At 62.3% G+C, this 23,529-nt stretch overlaps 1 protein-coding gene across 1 annotated transcript; it reads left to right on the forward strand.

Annotated features, from left to right (window-relative positions):
- The first annotated feature begins 605 nt into the window (after positions 1-605).
- Stc2 (stanniocalcin 2) lies at positions 606-10,285 on the forward strand. The gene is made up of 4 exons (XM_070011872.1): positions 606-780; positions 3,987-4,129; positions 6,816-7,027; positions 9,429-10,285. Exons 1-4 carry the CDS (start codon positions 606-608, stop codon positions 9,679-9,681), a joined length of 783 nt encoding a protein of 260 aa, XP_069867973.1. The 3' UTR covers positions 9,682-10,285.
- Positions 10,286-23,529: the final 13,244 nt, after the last annotated feature.

The raw sequence follows: 23,529 nt of genomic DNA on the forward strand, positions 1-23,529 counted from the left end.
ACTTTGTTTTACCTTCCTCTGACTATTTTATGTCATCTTCTGTTACTGTTTCATTTCATTTTACTTTATCTGCTTTTGATCTTAGTTTACTATTTCACGTTATCTTATTTTACTACCTCACTTTATCTCCATCTTGCTTTACTATTTATTTCCTTTGCTTATGTCTGCCCCACTCCCCTCTTCCTGCCCTCCCCCTGCCCCCCCTCTGCCCTGCCCCCCCCGCCCCTCCCACCCCCCCTCCCGTCCCCAGGTGGGGGGGGGGAAGAGCGCCGCTCCCCCCGCCGCGGGAGGCCCGGCCTCGGCCCCGCCCCCGGCGCCGACGTCACGGCGGCGGCGGCGCCTGATTGGCCCAGCGGCCGGGACAACACCTGCTCGTCTCCTTCCCCCGCTGACAGCGGAGCTTGCGCGGATATTTGAAGCCCGGCGCGGCCGCGGCCCGGCACTGGCGGCGGCGCACGGCCGGGTCACGTGGCTGCCCGCGGGCCGCGGGGCGGGGCGGGGCGGCGGGCGCGGGCGGCCGGGCACCGGGGCCCCGGGGCCCGCGGAGATCCGGCCGCGGAGCGGGGCGCGCGGGCGGCACAAAGGCGCGCGGGGACCCCGGCGCCATGCGCGCGCGGCGGCTGCGCCCCTGCGCGACCCTCGCGCTGCCGCCGCCGCTGCTGCTGCTGCTGCTGCTGGCCACCCCCGACCCCGCGGCCGGCACCGGCGCCACCAGCGCCCCCGACGGGCCCCCCGAGCGCGGCGCCCCGCAGAAGGGCCGCCTGTCCCTGCAGAACACAGGTACGGGTGCGGGGACGGGTGCGGGGACGGGGACGGGTGCGGGGACGGGTGCGGGGACGGGGTGCGGGGACGGGGACGGGGTGCGGGGACGGGGACGGGGATCGGGGACGGGGACGGGGACGGGGACGGGGTGCGGGGACGGGGTGCGGGGACGGGGACGGGGTGCGGGGACGGGGACGGGGTGCGGGGACGGGGACGGGGATCGGGGACGGGGACGGGGACGGGGACGGGGTGCGGGGACGGGGTGCGGGGACGGGGACGGGGTGCGGGGACGGGGACGGGGTGCGGGGACGGGGACGGGGACGGGGACGGGGACGGGGTGCGGGGACGGGGTGCGGGGACGGGGACGGGGTGCGGGGACTGGGTGCGGGGACGGGGACGGGGACGGGGACGGGGACGAGGACGGGGTGCGGGTACGGGGTGTGGGACGGGGACGGGGTGCGGGGACGGGGACGGGGACGGGGTGCGGGGACAGGGACGGGGATCGGGGACGGGGTGCGGGGACGGGGACGGGGACGGGGTGCGGGGACGGGGACTGGGTGCGGGGACGGGGACGGGGTGCGGGGAAGGGGACGAGGACGGGGTGCGGGTACGGGGTGCGGGACAGGGACGGGGTGCGGGGACGGGGACGGGGACGGGGTGCGGGGAAGGGGACGAGGACGGGGTGCGGGTACGGGGTGCGGGACGGGGACAGGGACGGGGTGCGGGTGCGGGGACGGGGTGCGGGGACGGGGGGACGGGGTGCGGGGACGGGGGGACGGGGTGCGGGGACGGGGTGCGGGGACGGGGAACAGGGTGCGGGGACGGGTGCGGGGACGGGGTGCGGGGACGGGGGGGACAGGGTGCGGGGACGAGGTGCGGGGACGGGGACAGGGACGAGGTGCGGGGACGGGGTGCGGGGACGGGGTGCGGGGATGGGGAACGGGGTGCGGGGACGGGATGCGGGGGTGCGGGGATGGGGGGAGCGGAGGGGGGCCCGTGCGCGGATTCGGGGAACCCGGGACCACTGTGGGCCGCGCGGTCTCTGGGGGACCCCCGCCCCCCGTGGGTCATGCGGACTTGGGGGACCCCCGCCCCCCCCGTGGGCTGCACGGACTCGGGGGACCCCGCCCCCCGTGGGTCATGCGGACTCGGGGGACCCCCGCCCCCCCGTGGGCTGCACGGACTCGGGGGGACCCCGCCCCCCCGTGGGCTGCACGGACTCGGGGGGACCCCGCCCCCCCGTGGGCTGCACGGACTCGGGGGGACCCCGAGCGGCGCCCGCACCCCGCACGTGCTCGCCCGCCGCCGGGTGATGAAGCCTCCCTGCGACTTGTCACCGCCCTCCTCGGGTTTGGGGGTGACCCTCGGGGTGGTGAGGGACCCCGATCCTCCAGGCCAGCGCCGAGGGGCGACACCCCCGGAACCGGGCTGACACCCTGCACCGTCCCCGTGCCCCCCCACACTCACAAGCCGGGAACCTCGCCTCCCAGTGGCCGGCCCCTCCCCCCAAAAAGGTGACGACACCCCAGAACTTTACCCTGACATCCAGAAGTTTCTCCGCCCGCCCCCTGCCCGCAGCACCCGCATCCTTGGCTCTGGAGCCCCCTGTACCCCGGTTGTATTTGGGGGACAGGGGGGGTCGTGCGATCTCACGCATGCAGGCACCCTGGAGCCTCCACGGGGGACCCCCCCCAGCCCCGACCCTCATCTGTGGAGCTGCAGCCTGAGCCCCCCCTCTGCACCCAGGGACTCCCCCCACAAATCCACACCCCCCCACACACACACTCTCACACACACCCCCACATGCACACACTCTCCTTCTCAGCTGAAGGCCCGTTTTTCAAACTCCGACCCCGCCCTCCTCCCAAAATGTACTTTTCTGATGTAATTTTGTGGTCGGCTTAAGTCAGAAAATTGGGGGGGAGAAGCTAGGCCAACCCCCAGGGCTGTCTCCTCCTTTCTGCCCCAGGATGGCCGCCCTTCCACCTGGAGAAGCTAGGGAACCCCCCACACGCACCACCACCACCACCAGATCCCTAAATTTAAAAGGGGGGGCGTCCCTCACTGGTGGCCTGGCTAGCCCCCCCCCCTCAGTCTCCATCCCCCCACCCCCACCCCAGCCCTGTGAATACCACAGCTTGCTTCCCTAGCCTGGTATTTTTAATGTGGATGGTTTGGAGACACTGCCTTAATAGGAATTTTGTTTTGATTTTTAGGTGTTGAATCATTTTTAGGTGCCTTTTAGGCCAGTCTCCTTTCGGGGGGTCAGGAAGGAAATGGCTGGGTTTGATGGCAGAAGTCTCCTTCTCCTTGACGAATACAGTCTTTGTCCCCAAAGTCTTATTTTTGTCTGTGGTTTAAAGACCTGACATTATTATTTTTCGACCTCTCCAACCAAGTATTCCCACACCTACTTTATAAAACAAGGAAGGAGTCAGGGTACAGTGGCTCACATCTATAATCCCTGCTACACAGGAGGCCGAGATCTGAGGATCACAGTTAGAAGCCAACTCTGGACAGGAAAGTCTGTAAGACTCTTACGGCCAATAAACCACCCGAAAAGCCAGAAGTGAAGGTGTGGCTTAAAAGGTAGAGCACCAGCCTTGGGTGGAAAAGCTCAAGGGACAGCACCCAGGCCCTGAGTTCAAGCCCCAGGATCAACACCAAAAAATAAAAACACAAAGGATAAGAGTCTCTTTCAATTGTGACTTTTTGGGGCTATTTTTTGCAAATAACTACACATATTAACATTCTCATGAGTAGTAGTCAAAATTTTAGACCACAGAGTTTTTAAAATTAATCTCCCCCCTTAATTTTCCCATTAGTTCTTGCTAACTTTTTTTTCTTGTTTTGTGTGTGTGTTTGTGTGTGTGTGCGTGCGTGCATGCACACGCATGCCGGTCTTGGGCCTTCAGTTCAAGGCCTGGGCACTGTCCCTGAAATCTTTGCATAAAGCTAGTGCTCTACCACTTGAGCCACAGCTCCACTTCCAGGTTGGGGGTGATTAATTGGAGATAAGAGTCTCAGGGACTTTCTTGACTCCAGATGGTTTCAAACCTCAATCTGCAGATCTCAGCCTCCTGTGCAGCTCAGATGACAAGTCATGAGCCACCAGCCCTTGCTAACTTTCTATGTGCATGTCATAGCGTGGATGCGAGTTTTGCATATATTTGCATGTCATTTGCATATATTTGAATGTACTTCCGTGTCCTTTTTCCTTGCAGCAGAGATTCAGCGGTGTTTGGTCAACGCAGGCGATGTGGGGTGTGGCGTCTTTGAATGTTTTGAGAATAATTCGTGTGAGATTCGGGGCTTGCAGGGGATTTGCATGACGTTTCTGCACAACGCTGGAAAATTCGATGCCCAGGTAAAAAAAAAAAAATCTCCATAGATCACAAAAATATAATTCTTGATTATTATGACTGTTTTAAGTAGTCCATTAACGAACCCAATGCATCTTGATCTGTGTCACCAGAAGATAACTTGGAAATAGTCATTGGAAAGATTGGATTTTCTTGAAAGTTCTGAGAGCTGTCCGATGTTAAGGGTCTCGCAGTCTTTTTTGGTTGTGTCTGCACAGCAGGGCAGGCTAGACATCAAAATCACAGAAAAAGCCAACACTGGTGGTGCACACCTATCATCCTAGTGACTCAGGAGGCTGAGATCTGAGGATCCAGGTTTGAAGCCAGCTGGAGCCAGCAGTTCAAAGCCAGGCAGGGCAGGAAAAATCCATGAGACTCTTATCTCCAATGAACCACCAGAAAACCAGAAGTAGAGCTGTGCCTCAAAGTGGTAGAGTGTTAGCCCAGAGCAAAACAGTTGAGGGACAGCACCCAGGCCCTGAGTTCAAGCCCCATGACCAACAACAACAAGAAAATCACTGTAAATGCTTAAGAGTCTGGTCCCCCAGAATTCAGTCTTGAAAGCCTAATTGATTAGGGGTGGTAGGCCAAAGGAGCAGAGGTAAAGACCCCCACCTCACCCCCTGTACACACTGCAACCCAGAAATTCTTACATCTAAAGACTTCAACAGCCAGGTGCTGGTGGCTCATGCCTGTCATCCCAGCTACTCAGGAGGCTGAGATCTGAGGATCACAGTTTGAGGCCAGCCCAGGCAGAAAAGTTCAAGAGATTGGTATCACCAGTGAACCAGCAAAAAGCCAGAAGTGGAGGTGTGGCTCAAGTGGTAGAACCGCAACCTTGAAAAAGAAAGCTCAGAAGACAGGCCCTGAGTTCAAGCCCCAGTACTAAGGAAAACAAAAGATCAACTTCATCGTGCGTCAGCCTCTCTCAGACAACGTTAATTATTTCTCAGTTAGCAGACTCTTGTCTCCAAATCTAAAAATTCAAAAATCATAACTGGGTCTCACATTCCATATTTTCCTTTTGCCATATGTAATAAATGTGTCAGGGGCGGGCACTCATGACTCACCTGTCATCCTAGCTGCTCAGGAGGCTGAGATCGGAGGATCACAGTTTGAAGCCAGTTCAGGCAGAAAAGCCCATGAGACTTTTTTTTTTTTTTTTTTTTGGTTGGTCATGGGGCCTGAATTCTGGGCCTGGGCACTGTCCCCCAGCTCTTCAGCTCAAGGCGAGCGCTCTACCACTTGAACCACAGTGCCACTTCTGGCTTTTTCTGCTTATGTGGTGCTGAGGAATCAAACCCAGGGCCTCAGGCATGCAAGACAAGCGCTCTACCACTGAGCCACCTTCCCAGCCCCCGTGAGACAATTATCTCCAATTAATCACCCTAGAAGTGGACCTGTGGCTCACTGGAGCCTTGAGCAGAAAAGGCTATGGGAGAGCTTAAGGCCCTGAGTTCAAGCCCCAGTACCAACACAAAATACATATGTGCATGCATACATACATAAAGGCAGGTGAGGCACACATAGGGAAACTAGAAACACATAGGGAGCTAATGACTCAAGCCTGTAATCCCAGCTACTTAGAGGAGGCCAGGATCTGAGGATCACGGTTTGAGGCCAGCTTGGACAGGAAAGTATAACTTTGCATCTACAAGATAAGAGAATCGTGGGCCAGGTGTGTAGCTGGCATGCTTGGGCCTTGCCCACAGATGCAGGGGTGTAGGAGAGGGACAGTCATTTGGGTGGTTCCGGCTGGAGGCCAGGTGGGCCGTAATCCTTAGGGCCCCAAAAGTTTAAAGGCAAAGAATGTCCCCTGCCCCTCAGAGGATGGGTAGAGACAGGTGTGAACTTGGGACACAAAGACCGGGCCCTCCTAGCTCTGTGTCAGTCCTGGGATTTGAATTCAGCACTTGAGTGTTGTCCCTTACCTTTTTTTTCGATCAAGGCTGGTGCTCGACCATTTGAACCACAGCTCCACTTTGAGCTTGCTGGGAATGTGGCTCAGTGGTAGAGTGCTTGCCTAGCATGCATGAAGCCCTGGGTTCGATTCCTCAGTACCACAGACACAGAAAAAGCCAGAAATGGCGCTTGTGGCTCAAGTGGTAGAGTGCTAACCTTGGGCAAAGGAAGCTCAGGGACAGCACCCAAGCCCTGAGTTCAAGCCCCAGGACCAGAGTAGAGCTGTGGGCCAGGTAGTAAAGTGCTAACCTTCAGCAAACAGGCTCAGGGACAACGCCTAGTCCCCGAGTTCAAGCCCCACAACTGATCAAAAAAAAAAAAATCCAATTTGGATTTCAACGGTTTACACCTGCCATTCTAACGGATCAGGAGGCTGGAGATCTAAGGATCGGGGGTTCAAAACCAGCCTATGCAGGATGCTCCCGTGAGTCACAAAAAAGCCAAAAGTGGAGTTGTGGTGCAAGTGGTAGAGCGCCAGCCTTCGGGATGAAAAAGTGTAAGGACAGCGCCTGGGCCCTGAGTTTAAGTCTGTGTGTGTGTGTGTGTGCGTGCATGTGCATGTGTGTGTGTGCGTGCGTGCGTGTGCATGTGTGTGTGCGTGCATGTGTGCGTGTGTGTGCGTGCATGTGTGTGCGCGCGTGCGTGTGCGCATGTGTGCGTGCATGTGTGCGTGTGCGTGCATGTGTGCGTGCGCGCGCATCCCAGCCCCTCTCCCCTCCCGTTCCGCAGGGCAAGTCCTTCATCAAAGACGCGCTCCGGTGCAAGGCCCACGCGCTGCGCCACCGGTTCGGCTGCATCAGCCGCAAGTGTCCGGCCATCAAGGAGATGGTGTTCCAGCTGCAGCGCGAGTGCTACCTCAAGCACGACCTGTGCGCCGCCGCGCAGGACAACATCGGCGTCATGGTGGAGATGATCCACTTCAAGGACCTGCTGCTCCAGGAGTGAGTACCGCGGGGGCGGGGCCGGGGAGGGGCGGGGCCTGGGCAGGGCTGGGGGCGGGGCCGGGGGAGTGTCCGGGGCGGGGCCGGGGCCTGGGCGGGGGTCCGGGGGCGGGGGCTGGGGAGGGGCGGGGCCTGGGCAGGGCTGGGGGCGGGGCCGGGGGAGTGTCCGGGGCGGGGCCTGGGGCAGGGCTGGGGGCGGGGCCGGGGGAGTGTCCGGGGCGGGGCCGGGGCCTGGGTGGGGGTCCGGGGGCGGGGCGGGGCCTGGGGCAGGGCTGGGGGCGGGGCCGGGAGAGTGTCCGGGGCGGGGCCGGGGCCTGGGCGGGGGTCCGGGGGCGGGGCGGGGCCTGGGGCAGGGCTGGGGGCGGGGCCGGGGGAGTGTCCGGGGCGGGGCTGGGGCCTGGGCGGGGGTCCGGGGGCGGGGCGGGGCCTGGGGCAGGGCTGGGGGCGGGGCCGGGGGAGTGTCCGGGGCGGGGCCGGGGCCTGGGTGGGGGTCCGGGGGCGGGGCTGGGGGTGGGGCCGGGGAGGGGCGGGGCCTGGGCAGGGCTGGGGGCGGGGCCGGGGAGTGGCCGGGGCCTGGGCGGGGGGCTGGGGCAGGGAGGGGCGGGGCCGGGGCAGGGCTGGGGGCGGGGCCGGGGGCGGGGAGGGGCGGGGCCGGGGCGGGGGTCCAAGGGCGGGGCCTGGGGCGGGGCCGGGGAGCGGTCGGGGTTTCAGCAAAGCTGCACGCGTGCTTTCCTGGCTCGTTTTCAAGTGAATTTGGGTTCCTTCCTCCATTTTTCTGTTTGTTTTGCTTTTGATGTTGTGCCATTACCTGGATTTGAACTCGGGGCCTCGCACTCTGAATTGGTTCACACCCCTCAAGGACGGCGCTCTGTCCCTTGCGTCGCGGCTTCCCTTTTGGCTTTTTAGCTGGTTCACTGCAGATAAGAGGCCGGCGGACTTTCCTGCCCCAGGCTGGCTTCGAACCACGGTCTCCAGATCTCAGAGCCGCCGCCGCGCGGGCTCCCGTCCGTCTCCACCCCGACCCCCTTTCCACCCGTCCCCCAAACACCCACGTGCGCTTCCAGCCGCTGCTTTGGGCCGTGCGATCTTCGGGGTGCTGACCCCCGCCCCAGCCTGCTTCCTGGCTGTCGTGGGGGGCTGGCAGGCTGCGGGGTTTGGAGTCTGGGGCACAGAGCGCCCCCCCCCGCGCATTTTTGGGAATCCTTTGGGCTCACTGACACCCAATTGAGCAAGCTGGTTTTTGTCATCACTCCCAGGCCCGGCCTGCAGCTTCTGTGGGCGCCATGCCAACTCCAAAATGAGGCTTGGATGAACGGGCTTTGGCAAGTTCCCATACAGCCCCCCCCCCACCCCAGGGTGCAGCTTCAACCGCGGCCAGCTCAGGCCTCTTCCCGCGAGGAAGGGAATCTGGGCGGGCGCAGCGCTCACGCCTGTAATCCCAGCCTCTCATCACGGTTCAAAGGCAGCCCCGGGAGCTCCCCGAGGGCATGCCGGGGAAGCGGGCTGGAGGACCGGCGCTGGGCTGGCACCGGCGCCCCGGAGCCCCCGCCAGGGCCTGGCCTCGCGGGCCGATCCGCGCAGAGAGCCGGGGGGCGGGCCCGGGCCTGGCCTCGCGGGCCGATCCTCCACGCGCGGCCTCCGGGGAGCCGGGGGACCGGCCCGGGCCTGGCCTCGCGGGCCGATCCTCCGCGCGCGGCCTCCGGGGAGCCGGGGGACCGGCCCGGGCCTGGCCTCGCGGGCCGATCCTCCGCCGCATGGCCTCCGGGGAGCCGGGGGGGAGGGCCCGGGCCTGGCCTCGGGGGCCGATCCTCCGCCGCATGGCCTCCGGGGAGCCGGGGGGCGGGCCCGGGCCTGGCCTCGCGGGCCGATCCTCCACGCGCGGCCTCCGGGGAGCCGGGGGACAGGCCCGGGCCTGCCCTCGCGGGCCGATCCGCGCAGAGAGCCGGGGGACGGGCCTGGGCCTGGCCTCGGAGGCCGATCCTCCGCCGCATGGCCTCCGGGGAGCCGGGGGGCGGGCCCGGGCCTGGCCTCGCGGGCCGATCCTCCGCCGCATGGCCTCCGGGGAGCCGGGGGACGGGCCCGGGCCTGGCCTCGCGGGCCGATCCGCGCAGAGAGCCTGGGGACGGGCCCGGGCCTGGCCTCGGGGGCCGATCCTCCGCCGCATGGCCTCCGTGGAGCCGGGGGGCGGGCCCGGGCCTGGCCTCGGGGGCCGATCCTCCGCCGCATGGCCTCCGGGGAGCCGGGGGGGCGGGCCCGGGCCTGGCCTCGCAGGCCGATCCTCCGCCGCATGGCCTCCGGGGAGCCGGGGGACGGGCCCGGGCCTGGCCTCGCGGGCCGATTGGCGCGGAGATCCGGGGACGGGCAGCCCCGGGCCGCGCTCAGCGCTCTCTCCGCTCCGCAGACCCTACGTGGACCTGGTGAACCTGCTGCTGACGTGCGGGGAGGCGGTGCGCGCGGCCGTGACGCACAGCGTGCAGGCCCAGTGCGAGCAGGCCTGGGGCGGCCTCTGCTCCATCCTGGGCTTCTGCACCTCGGCCGTGCGGAGCCCGCCCACGGCGCCCCCCGGCCGCAGCGCCGAGACCCCGAGCCCCAGCCACCCCCGCGCCCGGCCCGGGGAAGAGCGCCCACCCCAGCACCCGGATGTGGCCAGGTGAAAGGGCCCCAGGGACGCCCCGCCCCGCGCGCCCCGCGCAGGCGCGCCGGCCACGGACATTCCGAAACCGCTGCCACTGGAGGGGCCGGCGGAGGGTGACGCGGAGCCTGCTGGGTACCGGAGAGCTGGCATGCCCCCCCACCTGGCGCCGCACGCACGCACGCACGCACGCGTGACTCCGCCCCCTGCCCTCCGCGGACGGAGCCCAGGGCCGCACGCCCGCCCGCGAGGAGCAGCCGAGGACGGTGGGCGGGGCCGAGGCGCTTAGGCCACACCCTCGTCTTGCATTAAAAGCCACGCCCCGTCCACAAATAGGAGGAGCAGCTGAGGACGGTGGGCGGGGCCGAGGCGCTTAGGCCACACCCTCGTCTTGCATTAAAAGCCACGCCCCGTCCACAAATAGGCCCTCCCCCTTTGCAGGTCTGCCCAGGCCCTCATCTGCATAAGCCCCGCCTACCCGCGGGTCTGGCCTCCTCCGCGTAGGTCCGTCCCCCTTCATCTGCATAGGCCCCGCCCCTGACCCGCTGGGCCCGGCCATTCGGGAAGGCTGGAGAGAGGCCGCGGGTGAGGCCGGCCGCGCTCCGTGACCTTGGGGTTCGGTGTCAGCCCGTGACCTGGGGGTTCGGGGCTGCTGGGGGGGGGGGGGGCGTGCGTTTTCTGAGCCGTCGATCCGGGTGTGCCCTTAACCACTGCGCCTCGCCCGCCTCTCCTGGGTTTCCTTGGTTTACCCAGCTGCAGCCTTGGCCATCAGGGGAGTTCTGGAAGTCTCTTAAGGGACCGAGAGCAGGGCAAAAAGAGACCAAAGGCGGGGGGGGGGGGTGGGCAGAAGCTCCAGATGAGACGCGGGAGGCCGAGGATTCGAATCGGGGCCCAGGAAGCACGCGTGGCCCTCGCTCCCTGGAGGCTGAGGCCGGAGGCTCGCGGAGGGAGGCCAGCCTGGAGGCCGGAAATCCCGAGCCTCCTCCTCTCCCTCTCTCTCTTATTGGTGGGGCTGTGTGGCTCGGGGGGACTGGCACCCCCTCCACGATCCAATCCAGCTGCGTCCTCATAGGAGCCACAGGTGGGCAGATGTCCTGGGGCAGGTTTCTCTAGACTAGGGAGGTCATTAACCAGCTTTTTCTATAAATGCGACATTTTTCTTTTTCGGTTTGACAGGTCCCAGGGTTTCTTTGGGGGCTGTCGCCTCGAAAGCATTCACAGACACCCAGCGAGCTCTGGCGTACACGCCATTGTTTGCTGTCCCTTACCCTAGGTACCAGGCCAAAAGAGAAAAAAAAAAAAAATGCATCCTGCCTGTCTGCCTTTGTGAACCTGAAGCTAAATTTATCCAGGCTTAAATGATTGGCTTTAAAGGCAAAAAGTCTCCCGAAGCTTAGCCAGTGTTTCTATGCAAAACGGGGCGGGGGGGGGGGGGGGGGGATGAAATCCAACCTGAAACTCACTCACATCCACGATGTTGGGTGAATGACAGGCCCAGGAGAAACGTCTAGAAAGATCTGGGGTGGGGGTGGGGGTTGTAGCAAGCAGATCAGGTGGATTTCACTCCGCCCTGGGTCATTATGGCGTGGTCAGGGCTTGTCACTCCAAAGCTAATCCAGCCCCCATGTCTGTAGCTCACGCCTGGCATCCCAGCTACTCAGGAGGCTGAGATCTGAGGATCATGGTTGAAAGCCAGCCCCCGGCAGGGAAATCCATGAGACTCCGATCTCCAATGAACTACCAAAAAACAACCACCCAGAAATGGAGTTGTGGTTCAAGTGGTAGAGCACCAACTTTGAATTAAAAAACAAAACTCAGGGACAGAGCCGAGGTCCTGAGTTCAAGCCCCAGGACTGGCACCAAAAAAGAAACCAAGTTATGTTCTGAATTGCAGGCTTGACCATTCACTGGTGCCTACCTGGTGTGCAAATGTCTCTTTATCACCTACTGATCTCTTCATTATGTCTCTTGTAAATATTTCTCATTTGTATTTATTTGTGTCCCCACTCCGAAGGCATAAAATGACTCATGGTATAATTTCTCAGGCTGCTGATTGCATTTCTTTCTTCTGTTCTTTTTTTTTCCTCTTCAAACATCTGAAGAGATAGTCCAGCGCCCTTAGTGCACGCCTGTCATCCCAGCTACTCAGGAGGCCGAGATGTGAGGATCAGGATTCAAAGCCAGCCTGGGCAGGAAAGTCTGTGAGACTTTTTTTCTTTTTCCTTCTTTCTCTTTTTTTTTTCTGTTTTGGCTGGTCATGGGGCCTGAACTCTGGGCCTGGGCTCTGTCCCTCAGCTCTTCAAGGTGAGCGCTCTACCACTTGAGCCACAGCACCACTTCCAGCTTTTTCTGCTTATGTGGTACTGAGGAATTGAACCCAGGGCCTCATGCATGCAAGGCAAGCACTCTACCACTGAGCCACCTTCCCAGCCCTCTTTCTCTTTTTTTTTTTTTTTTTGTCACTCATGGGGCTTGAACTCAGGGCCTGAGTGCTGTGTCTGAGCCCTGCAGCTCAAGGCTAGCACTCTACCACTTTGAGCCACAGCTCCATTTCCTATTTTCAGGTGGCTCATTGGAGATAAGAGTCTCCCAGACTTTCCTGCCCTGGCTGGCTTTGAACTGTGATCCTCAGATCTCAGCCTCTCGAGTAGCTAGGATGACAGGCGTGAGCCACCAAAAACCCAAAAGCTCAGGGGCAGGGCCCAAGCCCCGAGTTCAAGCCCAAGGACTAGCACCAAAAAAAAAAAAAAAAAGGTTTCAGTCTAATTCTTCATGTGACTATGCATGTGATCGTATTTATTGTCGGGTGGTTGGGTTTTAGGGAAGTTTTTTTTTTGTTATTGATGATTTTGTTTTGTTTTTTCTCACCACCCACTTAAGTTCCCGCGAGCTTTGCTTACACGATTTCAAGTATAAGCAAAGCCATCATTAAAAATAGCCCCCCCCCCCTTCATACAAATTCCTTCCTGCGAGGAAGGATGTGGCTTTCAAATAAAGCTGCAGTGTTTACCTCGCGTCTCAGCTGAACACCTCTCTCCTTTGTAGCAATAAATAGCCCGGGATTCTGAGAAGAAACAAATCCCGAGACTCGAAAGCCAGCTCAAGTAGGAAGGGAAAAAAAAAGGTGGGGGGAAGGGGAATGAGTTGGCCACAGTGGCTCACGTCTGTCATCCCAGCTACTCAGGAGACTGAGATCTGAGGACCATGGTTCGAAGCCAGCCTGGGCAGGAAAGTCCCTGTGAGACTCTTAATCTCCAACAAACCAGCAAAAAGCTGGAAGTGGAACTGTGGCTCAAGTAGCAGAGCCCAGGCCTTGAGTTTGAGCCCTAGGACTCAGAGTGTGAATAAGTGAATGAATGAATGAACTGCACACACGTGCAGTCCTAGCCGTCAGTTTGTATAACCCTTCTGACCTCACACTTGCAGCCCGTGGCTTTGCTGAGGGTGGTTATGATCGGCCCCCTGGTACATTGTCACGCCTCCAAACACTCAGAAGGGTTTTGAGTCGATGGCTGGTGCTTCGGCAGCCACATTGTCATAAGAGGGCATCTGCAAATAGTTGATCCTGGTGAGCCCCAGTCTCTGGGGAAGCTGGGGAGGGTCCCCTTCCCAGAGCTCGACCTCCTGTGGGCCTGCTCTCGGCCAGGCACCGCTGGAGACACAAGTGTCTTACTATTCACTCCTGACCACTCTCCACTTGTGCAAGGGAAAGGATAATTATTACTCTTTTTATTTATAGCACAGGGCCGACACTACAGAACACAGGAAAGAGTGTTTTTAACAGGAGGGAGGAAAGAAAAACACAGAGAACACAGAATTGTGGAGTCTTTTTGCTTCTCTGTGTCTGCCGGTCCTGGGTCTTGAACTCGGGGCCTGGGTGCTGGCTCTGAGCTTTTCTATGGCTTCCGCTCGGGGCTGGCGCTCTGCCCCTGGAGCCGGCCAGCTCTGCTCGTGCCATCGGGCTGGTTCGCTGGCGATCGGCGTCTCCCCGGCCTTCCTGCCCGGGGCCGGCCTCCAGCAGCGCCCGATCAAAGCCGGGGAGAGGAGACCCGCCCGCTGCCCGGCCGAGCTCACCTGGCCACCAGACCTGCGGGTGTTAGACAGGCCCAGCCGGATCGTTCCAGAAGGAACTGGAGGAAGGCCCGCCCAGGACATTAAACATCCGTGGGCTGCGGGTGTCCAGGGCTTAAGCCGAGGCGGAGGGAGACGGGGGCGGGGCCGGGAGTCGGGGGCGGAGCTTCAGGTAGAGCCGGGGGCGGGGCCAAGACTGGGGCGGAGCTTCACATAGAGCCGGGAGTGGGGTGGGACCCGGGGGCGGAGCTTCAGGTAGAGCCGGGGGCGGGGCCAAGACTGGGGCGGAGCTTCATGTAGAGCCGGGAGTGGGGCGGGACCCGGGGGCGGAGCTTCAGGTGGGGCCAGGAATGAGGGCGGAGCTTCAGGTAGAGCCGGGGGCGGGGCCAAGACCGAGGCGGAGCTTCAGGTAGAGACAGGGTGGGGCCGGGACCCGGGGGCGGAGCTTCAGGTGGGGCCGGGAATGAGGGCGGAGATTTAGGTAGGGGCAGGGGCGGAGCTTCAGGTAGAGCCGGGGGCGGGGCCAAAACCGAGGCGGAGTTTCAGGCAGAGACAGGGCCGGGAGATGAGGGCGGAGCTTCAGGTAGGGGCGGGGCCGGGAGACGAGGGCGGAGCTTCAGGTAGGGGCGGGGCCGGGAGACGAGGGCGGAGCTTCAGGCAGAGCCAGGGCCGGGAGACGAGGGCGGAGCTTCAGGTAGGGGCGGGGCCGGGAGACGAGGGTGGAGCTTCAGGCAGAGCCAGGGCCGGGAGATGAGGGCGGAGCTTTAGGTAGGGGAGGGGCCGGGAGACGAGGGCGGAGCTTTAGGTAGGGGCGGGGCCGGGAGACGAGGGCGGAGCTTTAGGTCGGGGCGGGGCCGGGAGATGAGGGCGGAGCTTCAGGTGGAGCTGGGGCGGGGCGGGGGCGGAGCTTCAGGTGGAGCTGGGGGCGGGGCGGGCCGGGGGCGGGGCCGGGGGCGCCGCGCAGGCGCCTGGTCTCCCAGCTTGGCCCCCGCTTCTCTCCACGCCGCAGACCCACCCAGTCATTCTTGGCTCCAGCCGGGCCCCGGGGGCTCGCGCCTGTCCTCCCAGCAGCCCCGTGCGGACAACCCGCGGGGGGCGGGGCTGGGGGCGGGGCTCCGGGGGTGCAGCACCGACCCGGCAAGCGGAGGCGCTGAGTTCAAGTCTTTTTCCTTTGGGCTGGGACTCGAACTCGGTGCCTGACGCTTTCGCCCCCCCCCCCCCGGCTGGCGCTCTGCCAGCGGAGCCACAAAAACCGGGGGTGGTGGCGTGGCTCAGGGGGTAGAGCACTAGCCTGGGGAGAAGAAAAGGACAGGCACACGCCCAGGCCCTGAGTGCAAGGCCCAGGCTGGTCTTGAGCCTCGAGCTCCGAGCCAGCTGCTGGCTTCCTCGGGGCTTGTTTTTTCCTTTTATTTTACTCTATGTCGTGTGGATCCCACGGATCAGAGAAAAAGCATTCGGTCCTCGTCCTGCGGGATGTGCGGGAGAGGAGTTCCCGCTTCCTGGCTGTATAGTACTCCACCACACATGCATGCACACACACATCCGTCCTCACGGGCTCACCCCTCGACAGCCAGGAGATCCCCCCACCCCAAGAGGCCCTGGGGTGCCGGGGTGCCCCCCCGCAGATAGCTCTGGGTTCGAGACCCCGCTTCTCCACCAGCGGTGCGGCCGTCCGGAGGAAGTCCCCTCCTCGCCCCCATCCGCCCTGCGCGCCCGAGGGGGGCGCGGGCCGCGCGGGACCCCAGCCTGCCTGCATCCGTGAACGGCATTCACTCGATCGGCCCCGGCCTGCGCGGCGCCCCGACTCCCGGGCTGAGCCCGCAGAGTCGTTTCCTGGTCCCCGGCGCCCCCTGGCGGCCGCGGGGAGCCCTGCGCGCCTCCACGGTGACGCTATCAGGCTCGGAGCCCCGCCCCCTGCGCGCCCTGGCCCCGCCCCCAGCCCTGCGCGCCAGGCCACGCCCCCTGGCGCCACCGGCCCCGCCCCTCGAGTGCCCCTGGCCCTGCCCCCGCACGCCCAGACCACGCCCCCCACGTGTCCCGGCCCTCACGCCCCGGCCCCGCCCCCGCGCGCCCCAGCCCTGCCTGCACCCTCCCGTGCGGCCCGGGCCCCGTCCCCGCCCCTCATGCGCCCTGGCCACAGCCCCTGCGTGTCCCTGTCCCCGGGCCCGCCCCTGCGCATCCCGGCCTTGCCCCGTCACCTCGCGCCCAGACCACGCCCCCTGCGTGTTCCTCCCTCCACCCCGGGCGCCCAGACCACGCCCCCTGCATGTTCCTCCCTCCACCCCGCGCGCCCAGACCACGCCCCCTGCGTGTTCCTCCCTCCACCCCGCGCGCCCAGACCACGCCCCCTGCGTGTTCCTCCCTCCACCCCGCGCGCCCAGGGCCCGCCCCCATCTCCCAGGCACCTCCCATCCACCCCCACATGTCCAGGCCCCGCCCTCTCCGCCCTGCAGGCCAGGCCCAGGCCCCGCCCCCTCCGCCCAGGCCCTGTCCCCACCCACCCACGCGCCCAGGCACCGCCCCCATCTCCCAGGCACCTCCCACCCGCCCCTGTACGTCCAGGCCCCGCCCACCCCGCGCCCAGGCCCCGCCCCCATCCGCCCCCGCAGTCCAGGCCCTGTCCCCGCCCCTCTGCCCCCACCTGTGCCCAGACCCCGCCTCCATCCGCCCCCGCAGTCCAGGCCCCGCCCCCATCCGCCCCGACACGTCCAGGCCCCGCCCCCGCACGCCCAGGTCCCGCCCCCATCCGCCCGGGCACGTCCAGGCCCCGCCCCCATCCGCCCCCGCAGTCCAGGCCCCGCCCCCATCCGCCCCCGCACGTCCAGGCCCTGTCCCCGCCTACCTGCGCGCCCAGGCCCCGCCCCCCCGCCCCCACCCGCGCCCAGGCCCCGCCCCCACCCGCGCCCAGGCCCCGCCCCCGGCCCTGCTCACTGCAGACACAGGCAGCCTGCACCCGGCAGAGGAAGCCCCCCAACCACAGGAACCATCAACCCCCCCAAGGAGGCTGGGGCGCCCCAAAACAGTCACCAAACAGCGTGAAAGGCTCCCTTAGCCTGAGATCACACCTCCTTAGGACGGAGATCCCGTGTGCGTGTGTGTGCGTGTGTGTGTGCGTGTGCGTGCGTGTGCGTGTGTGTGCGTGTGTGTGCGCGTGTGTGTGCGTGTGTGTGCGTGTGTGTGCGCGTGCGTGTGCGTGCGTGTGTGCGCGTGTGTGCGCGTGTGTCTGCGTGTGTGCGTGTGCATGCGTGTGCGTGTCTGTGGTGTGCGTGTCTGCGTGTGCGTGTGCGTGTGCCTGCGTGTGTGTGCGCGCGCGTGTGTCTGCGTGTGCGTGTGCCTGCGTGTGTGTGCGTGTGCGCGCGTGTGTCTGCGTGTGTGCGTGTGCGTGCGTCTGCGTGCCTGCGTGTGTGTGTGTGTGTGCGTGTGCGCGCGTGTGTCTGCGTGTGTGTGCGTGCGTCTGCGTGTGTGTGCGCGTGTCTGCGTGTGCGTGCGTGTGTGTGCGTGCGTGTGCGTGTGTCTGCGTGCGTGCGCGTGTCTGCGTGCGTGTGCGTGTGCGTGTGTGTGCGTGTGCGTGTGTGCGTGTGTGTGCGCGTGTGCGTGCGTGCATGTGCGTGTGTGCGTGCGTGCATGTGCGTGTGTCTGCGTGTGCGTGCATGTGTGTGTGTGCGTGCGTGCATGTGCGTGCGTGTGCGTGTGTGCGTGCATGTGCGTGCGTCTGCGTGTGTGCGTGCGTGCGTGCGTGTGCGCGCGTGCCCGTCCTGGGCCTTGCACTCAGGCCTCGCGCTGTCCCGCGCTCTTTGTGCTCCAGCCGCAGCGCCGCTTCCAGCTTTCCGGTGGTTCGTCGGCCATCAGCGTCTCCAGGACGTTCCTGCCCGGGCTGGCTTTGAACCGCGATCCTCGGATCTCAGCCTCCTGCGGAGCTGGGGGGAGGGGGGGGGAGGGGGGGCGCCCCCGGCCCCCGGCTGTGAATTTCCTATTTCCTTATTCCTGTGTTGGTTTTGTGACGGTCCTAGGACTTGAACTTGGGGCCCGGGCTCAAGGCCTGCGCTGGAACCACAGCTCAGCTTTCTTTTTTTTTGGGGGGGGGGGGAAGGAAGTGTTCATTAATTAGAGACAAAAAGGTTTCTGGGTCTTTTCTGCTCTGGCTGGCTTTGAACGGGGATCTTCCCCATCTCGGCCTCCCGGGTGGCTGGGATTACAGGCGTGAGCCACCAGTGCCGGCTGCCTTCCCAACTGCCAGGAAGGGACGGTGTGAGGGCCACCCAGGAGCGGCCTGGGGGGCAATCAGAGGCCTGCCAAGGGAATGAATGAATGAATGAATGAATGAATGAATGAGCCAGCAGTTGCCTTGTGGGAAATGATAAATGGAGGGAAGCAGAGATGCTCACCCGTTGCCAGGACCCGGGGGAGGGGCTCGCTGGGGATAAACCTCCCATCCATCTAGGGACTCCCAGGAGCCTCCATCTGACAGCCTGAATGCCCCCACTGCCATCTAGAAAGAGCTGGAAACTTCCTCCTGTCATCCCAGGCTGACTTCTGACACTGTCCAGGGCCCTGGCCCGAGGCCCTGGGAGATAATCAGCTTTGTTTGAATTTCTTGGAGTTGGCTGAGCCCACGCAGAGAGGCCTGGGCTTCGCCTGACAGGCTGAGGTGCTGGGGACAGGAAAGAAGCGGCCTGGCAGGTTCCCTGGGTGGCAGCCCTCCTCCCCACCCCACCCCCAACCCCCAAAAAAGCAAACAGAGCCCGGCCACAGGCCGCTGGGCTCCCTGCCACCGTTCCTGCCAGCCTGATTGCCTCCCAATATCCAATCACCAAGTGGAGTTGTCAGCAAGAGGTGTCCAGTAGCTCACGCCTGTAATCCCAGTTTACTCTGGAGGCCGAGATCTAAGGAGATGGCAGTTGACAGTCAGCTAGGACAGAAAAGTCTGCAGCTTTTGTTGGTTGGTCTCCAGTGAACCCACAAAAATCTGAGCTGGAGGTAAGAGTCTGGTGGATGTTTTTCCTGGCCTCAAACCGTGATCCTCAGATCTCAGCCTCCTGAGTAGCTTGGGATGACAGGTGTGAGCACCATTCCACTGCACCACCGAGGTGATCCTGTGACACATGCGACTCTTACACCGGCCGCTTCCAGCGGAGCCGTGCACAAGGACGCGCAGCCAGCGTCCCACAGCTCAACGCTCACCCACTCAGCCGCCACGCAGCGAGACAGCCAGATGGGATTTTTAAGGAAGGAGGGAAGGAGGGAGGGAGAGAGGGAGGACAAACGGGTCATAGAATGAGCAGGCGAGTGAATGGGATTGCAGATGGATGGATAATGGATGGATGGTGGATGGATGGATGGATGGTGGATGGCTGGGTGGATGGATGGATGGATGGGTGGATGGATGGATGGATGGGTGGTGGATAGATGGGTGGATGGATTGGTGGATGGGTGGATGGATGGGTGGGTGGATGGGCGGGTGGATGGGTGGATGGATGGATGGATGGGTGGATGGATGGGTGGGTAGATGGGCGGGTGGATGGATGGATGGATGGATGGATGGATGGATGGATGGATGGGTGGATAGATGGGTGGATGGATGGATGGATGGGTGGATGGGTGTGTGGATGGATGGGTGGATGGATGGGTGAGTGGATGGATGGATAGGTGGATGGATGGATGGATGGATGGATGGATGGATGGATGGGTGGGTGGGTGGATAGATGGATGGATGGATGGATGGATGGATGGATGGATGGGTGGATGGGTGGATGGATGGATGGATGGATGGATGGATGGGTGGATGGATGGGTGGGTGGTGGATAGATGGGTGGATGGATGGATGGATGGGTGGATGGATGGCAGGGTGGTGGATAGATGGGTGGATGGATGGGTGGATGGATGGATGGATGGGTGGATGGATGGATCGATGGATGGATGGGTGGATGAGTGGATGGATGGATAGGTGGATGGATGGATGGGTGGATGGATGGGTGGGTAGATGGATGGATGGATGGGTGGGTGGGTGGATGGGTGGATGGGTGGATGGATGGGTGGATGGATGAGTGGATGGATAGGTGGATGGATAGATGGGTGGATGGATGGGTGGATGGGTAGGTGGGTGGATGGATGGGTGGATGGATGGGTGGATGGATGGATGGATGGGTGGATGGATGGATGGATGGGTGGATAGGTGGGTGGATGGATGGGTGGGTGGGTGGGTGGGTGGGTGGATGGATAGATGGGTGGGTGGATGGGTGGGTGTGTTGGTGTGGGGGTTGGGCACACAGCACGTGGTCTAAGCCAATTCCGACAGGTGTTTTCATTTCAGCCTAGATGTTCTGCCTTGCATGCCAGCACACCCCAACCCCTGGCAGCGTCCCCCAAACCTAAAAGTAGCAGCCAGGGTCGAAGATGTGGCTCAGTGGCACCAGCCCAGCAAGTTCACAGGCCAGCATCAAATAATAACGGCAATAATAATAATAATAATAATCAGGGTTCTCGAGGCCCATGAGCAGGCCGCAATGCCAGGCATGGCCACGAGGGGGCAGCAGCGCCGCGCACATCGGGGCCTCAGCCCCACAGGTGGGCAGGGCAGGTGGGAGACTCAGCCGGTCCCACCTGGTATCCCCCCACCCCCACCCCACGGGGTCCACCCTGAGCCAGGAGTTAGAGAGAACAGGGCAGAGACAGAGCCTGACATAAAAATAAAAACCGCCCCTCCCTCCCTCCCTCCCTCCTTCCTTCCTTTTTTCCTTCCTTCAACATTTCTTCTTTAATTTTTTTGTGCCAGTGTCAGGACTTGAACTCAGGGCCTAGGCACTATCGCTGAGCTTTGCAGCCTAGACTGGTTGCTCTACTGTCTCTGAGCCACAGCACCACTTCGGGCTTTTGTCGGTGGTCCCTTGGTGATGAGTCTCTCACAGGACTTTCCTTCCCCGGGCTGGCTTCGAACTGCGATCCTCCGGTCTCAGCCTCCTGAGTCGCGGGGATTACAGGCGTGAGCCACCGACATTTCTTCCAGCTGCTTCTTCCTCTTGGATGAACCACATCTGACTGATGGAGCCCAGAGGTAAAAGATGGAGCTGCCCAGGAACAGCTCTGGACAGAATGGCAGACACTTGGGGTTGAGGGGGGGGGCGGTCAGGGTTCATCCATCAGCCTGGACTCCGTCTTCTCTCTGCGCTCAAAGCCCGGTGGAAGATGAGTCTGGGGTCATCAAAGTTTCCTAGAACCCAGCAGGCTTGATTAACCCTGGTTTCTGTATTGGAGGCTGTGTGAGCTGGAGCAAGTGACTTGACCTCTCTGATCCTAGTTTGTTGGTGCAGCGGTGGTTGTAAAGGTCTTGCTACAGACGTCGGTATGGATTAAGATAGGTGTCCGAGCCCCCATCACCCCCCTCTTCCCTCCTCCCTCCCCTCTCTCTCCATTCAGAAGTAGCCCCAGGTGCCAGCTCTCGGCCCTGCAGTTCCCAGGATTGGACACTTGAGGGCAGCATCGAGCTTCTGAGTCCAGCCTGGCCCAGGACCCCCGCCCCGCTCTGCCCAGGCCTCCAGACCTGGATGGACAGACGGACAAATGGCAGAAATCAGGCCAGGATGGGTCAATGGCGTTCTCCCTGAGTCCAGGCGACTAAAAATGATCTGGGCTGGGAAGGTGGCTCAGTGGTAGAGTGCTTGTCTAGCATGCACGAAGCCCTGGGTTCAAATCCGCAGCACCACATAAAGAGACAAAGCTGGAAGGGGTGCTGTGGGAGCAGCAGCTTTGAGCACAAAGCTCAGGGACAGTGCCTGGGCCCTGAGTTCAAGCCCCAGGACTGGCACAAAAACTCAAAAATGCCAGGCACCAATGGCTCCCGCCTGTCATCCTAGCTACTCAGGAGGCTGAGATCTGAGGATCGCGGTTCAAAGCCAGCCCAAGCGGGAAAGCCCGTGAGATTCTGATCTCTAATGAACCACCAGATTTTTTTTTCCAGGGACAATGCCTTAGCAGGCCCTGAGTTCAAATCCCAGGACTGGCACACATACAACTGGAAGGGGGGGGGGGAAATCTCTGGGCCTGCCACCTTGCCTAATATTAGCAGAACAGGGGAGAAGACAAAGGCCAAGCCTCTAGCCTGTGGCTGGCAACACGGATCCCCGGATATAAATCCGGGGAGCGAAAATAGCTGAGCCCAGATAGGGTTGGTCTCATCACCCAGCGCCTGCTTTGAATCCCGGAGAATTTGGACGGAACAGCTGCCAGGATCCCCGTACCACCACCGCCCTCCATCCACCGCCTCTGGGTGGCCTCAACTCAGGCTCTTAAGCCAGGATAAAGTTGGGGGGGGGAGAGGATACACTTGGGGAGCAGAGAACAGCTGGAAAAGCAAGCAAGCAAGCTGATGAAAAGGTGGCTAATCACAGCCCTGCAGGGGAGGGAGGGGGGTGGGGGAATGATTTTTCTGGAAGCACCATGAAAATTCTGAGCCTCCTGCAATGAGAAGTGGGGCCTCCAGGGTTTCTAGGGGCGCTGGGTGATGACATACAGAAATCAGTCAAGCCTGGAGATGCCTGGCTTCCCACTGATGCCAGCAGCGTGGTGCGTGGTGAAGATGATGCTGCTGTCTGCCCACCCGCGAAGGTCTGATCTCTCTGACATCCCTTTGCCCAGCTCTGAGGGTAGCACCCCGGCCGCCCCAGCTCTCTGGCTGCCCCTTACCAGTGAGTTTTGACACGCTGGCCGTTTCCAAGGGTGAGAGCGGAGGTTCCACACCACAGGCCCAGTGCTGTTGCGCACGCCTGTAATCCCAGCCACTCCGGAGGCTGAGATCTGAGGATCATGGGTTGGAAAGTCAGGTTGGGCAGGGAAGACTCTTATCTCCAATGAAACACCAAAATGAAAGGCTGCAAGAGGGGGGCTGTGGTTCAAGTGGTAGAGCACTAGCTTTGAGCAAAAGAAGCTCAGAGACAGCGCCCAGGCCCTGAGCCCACGGTCCAGGGCTGGCCTCCCCCAGTCCCTTGCAGTATGCTTTGGCACTGCGAGACTATCTGGTTAAAATGATTGCCACCCGCCACCCCCAGTAGCTGGGATTACAGGCATGCCTACCAGCACCTGGCAAAGGGAAATATATTTTCTAGGCCCATCTGTCCTTGTGTAACCTGGGTGGTGTTACCCGTTCCTGTCCTTACACTCTGCGTCCCTCCAAGCTAGGGACCTCCCCCCAACACACACACACACACACACACACACACACACACACACTCACCCCTCCAGCTTTGTGTGTGTGTGCCAGGCCTAGGGCTTGGGTGCTGTCCTTGAATTCTTTTCTCTCGAGGCTCGACCACTCGAGCTGCAGCCCTGCGGGACAGCGAAGGTCATTGAGCATCGTGTATCCGTCAGCTATTGCTGCCAAACAAAGCGCCCCAGGTCCTGGCAGCTTAGAGGGGAACAGGCATGGGGGAGGAGCTTCGCTGGGTGGGTGCGGCCCGGGGTCTTCTTGCGAGATTTCGGGTGGCTGTGATCCTCACTGTAGACACCTGTAGGCCTGGAGTGGGTTGGGCTCACACCTGTCATCCAGCCACCCAGGAGGCCGAGCGCTGAAGATCAAGGTTCGAAGCCAGCCCCAGGCAGAAAGTCGGGAGACTCCTTTCTCCAGTGAACTACCAAAAGAAAACACCCCAACCCCGCCAGAAGTGAAGCTGCGGCTCACCTGGTAGAAAGCCACCACGGACAGGGCTTCAAGGCCCGAGTTCGAATCCCCGGGACCAGCCGCCAGGGTGATGGAGGAGAAACCCAACAGGTGTTTCCAAACAGGAGCCACCATGAGAACAGCAAATCC

This window comes from Dipodomys merriami, unplaced genomic scaffold, assembly GCF_024711535.1.
Source record: "Dipodomys merriami isolate MVZ:Mamm:240054 unplaced genomic scaffold, mDipMer1.0.p SCAF_848, whole genome shotgun sequence".
Classification (NCBI taxonomy): Eukaryota; Metazoa; Chordata; class Mammalia; order Rodentia; family Heteromyidae; genus Dipodomys; species Dipodomys merriami.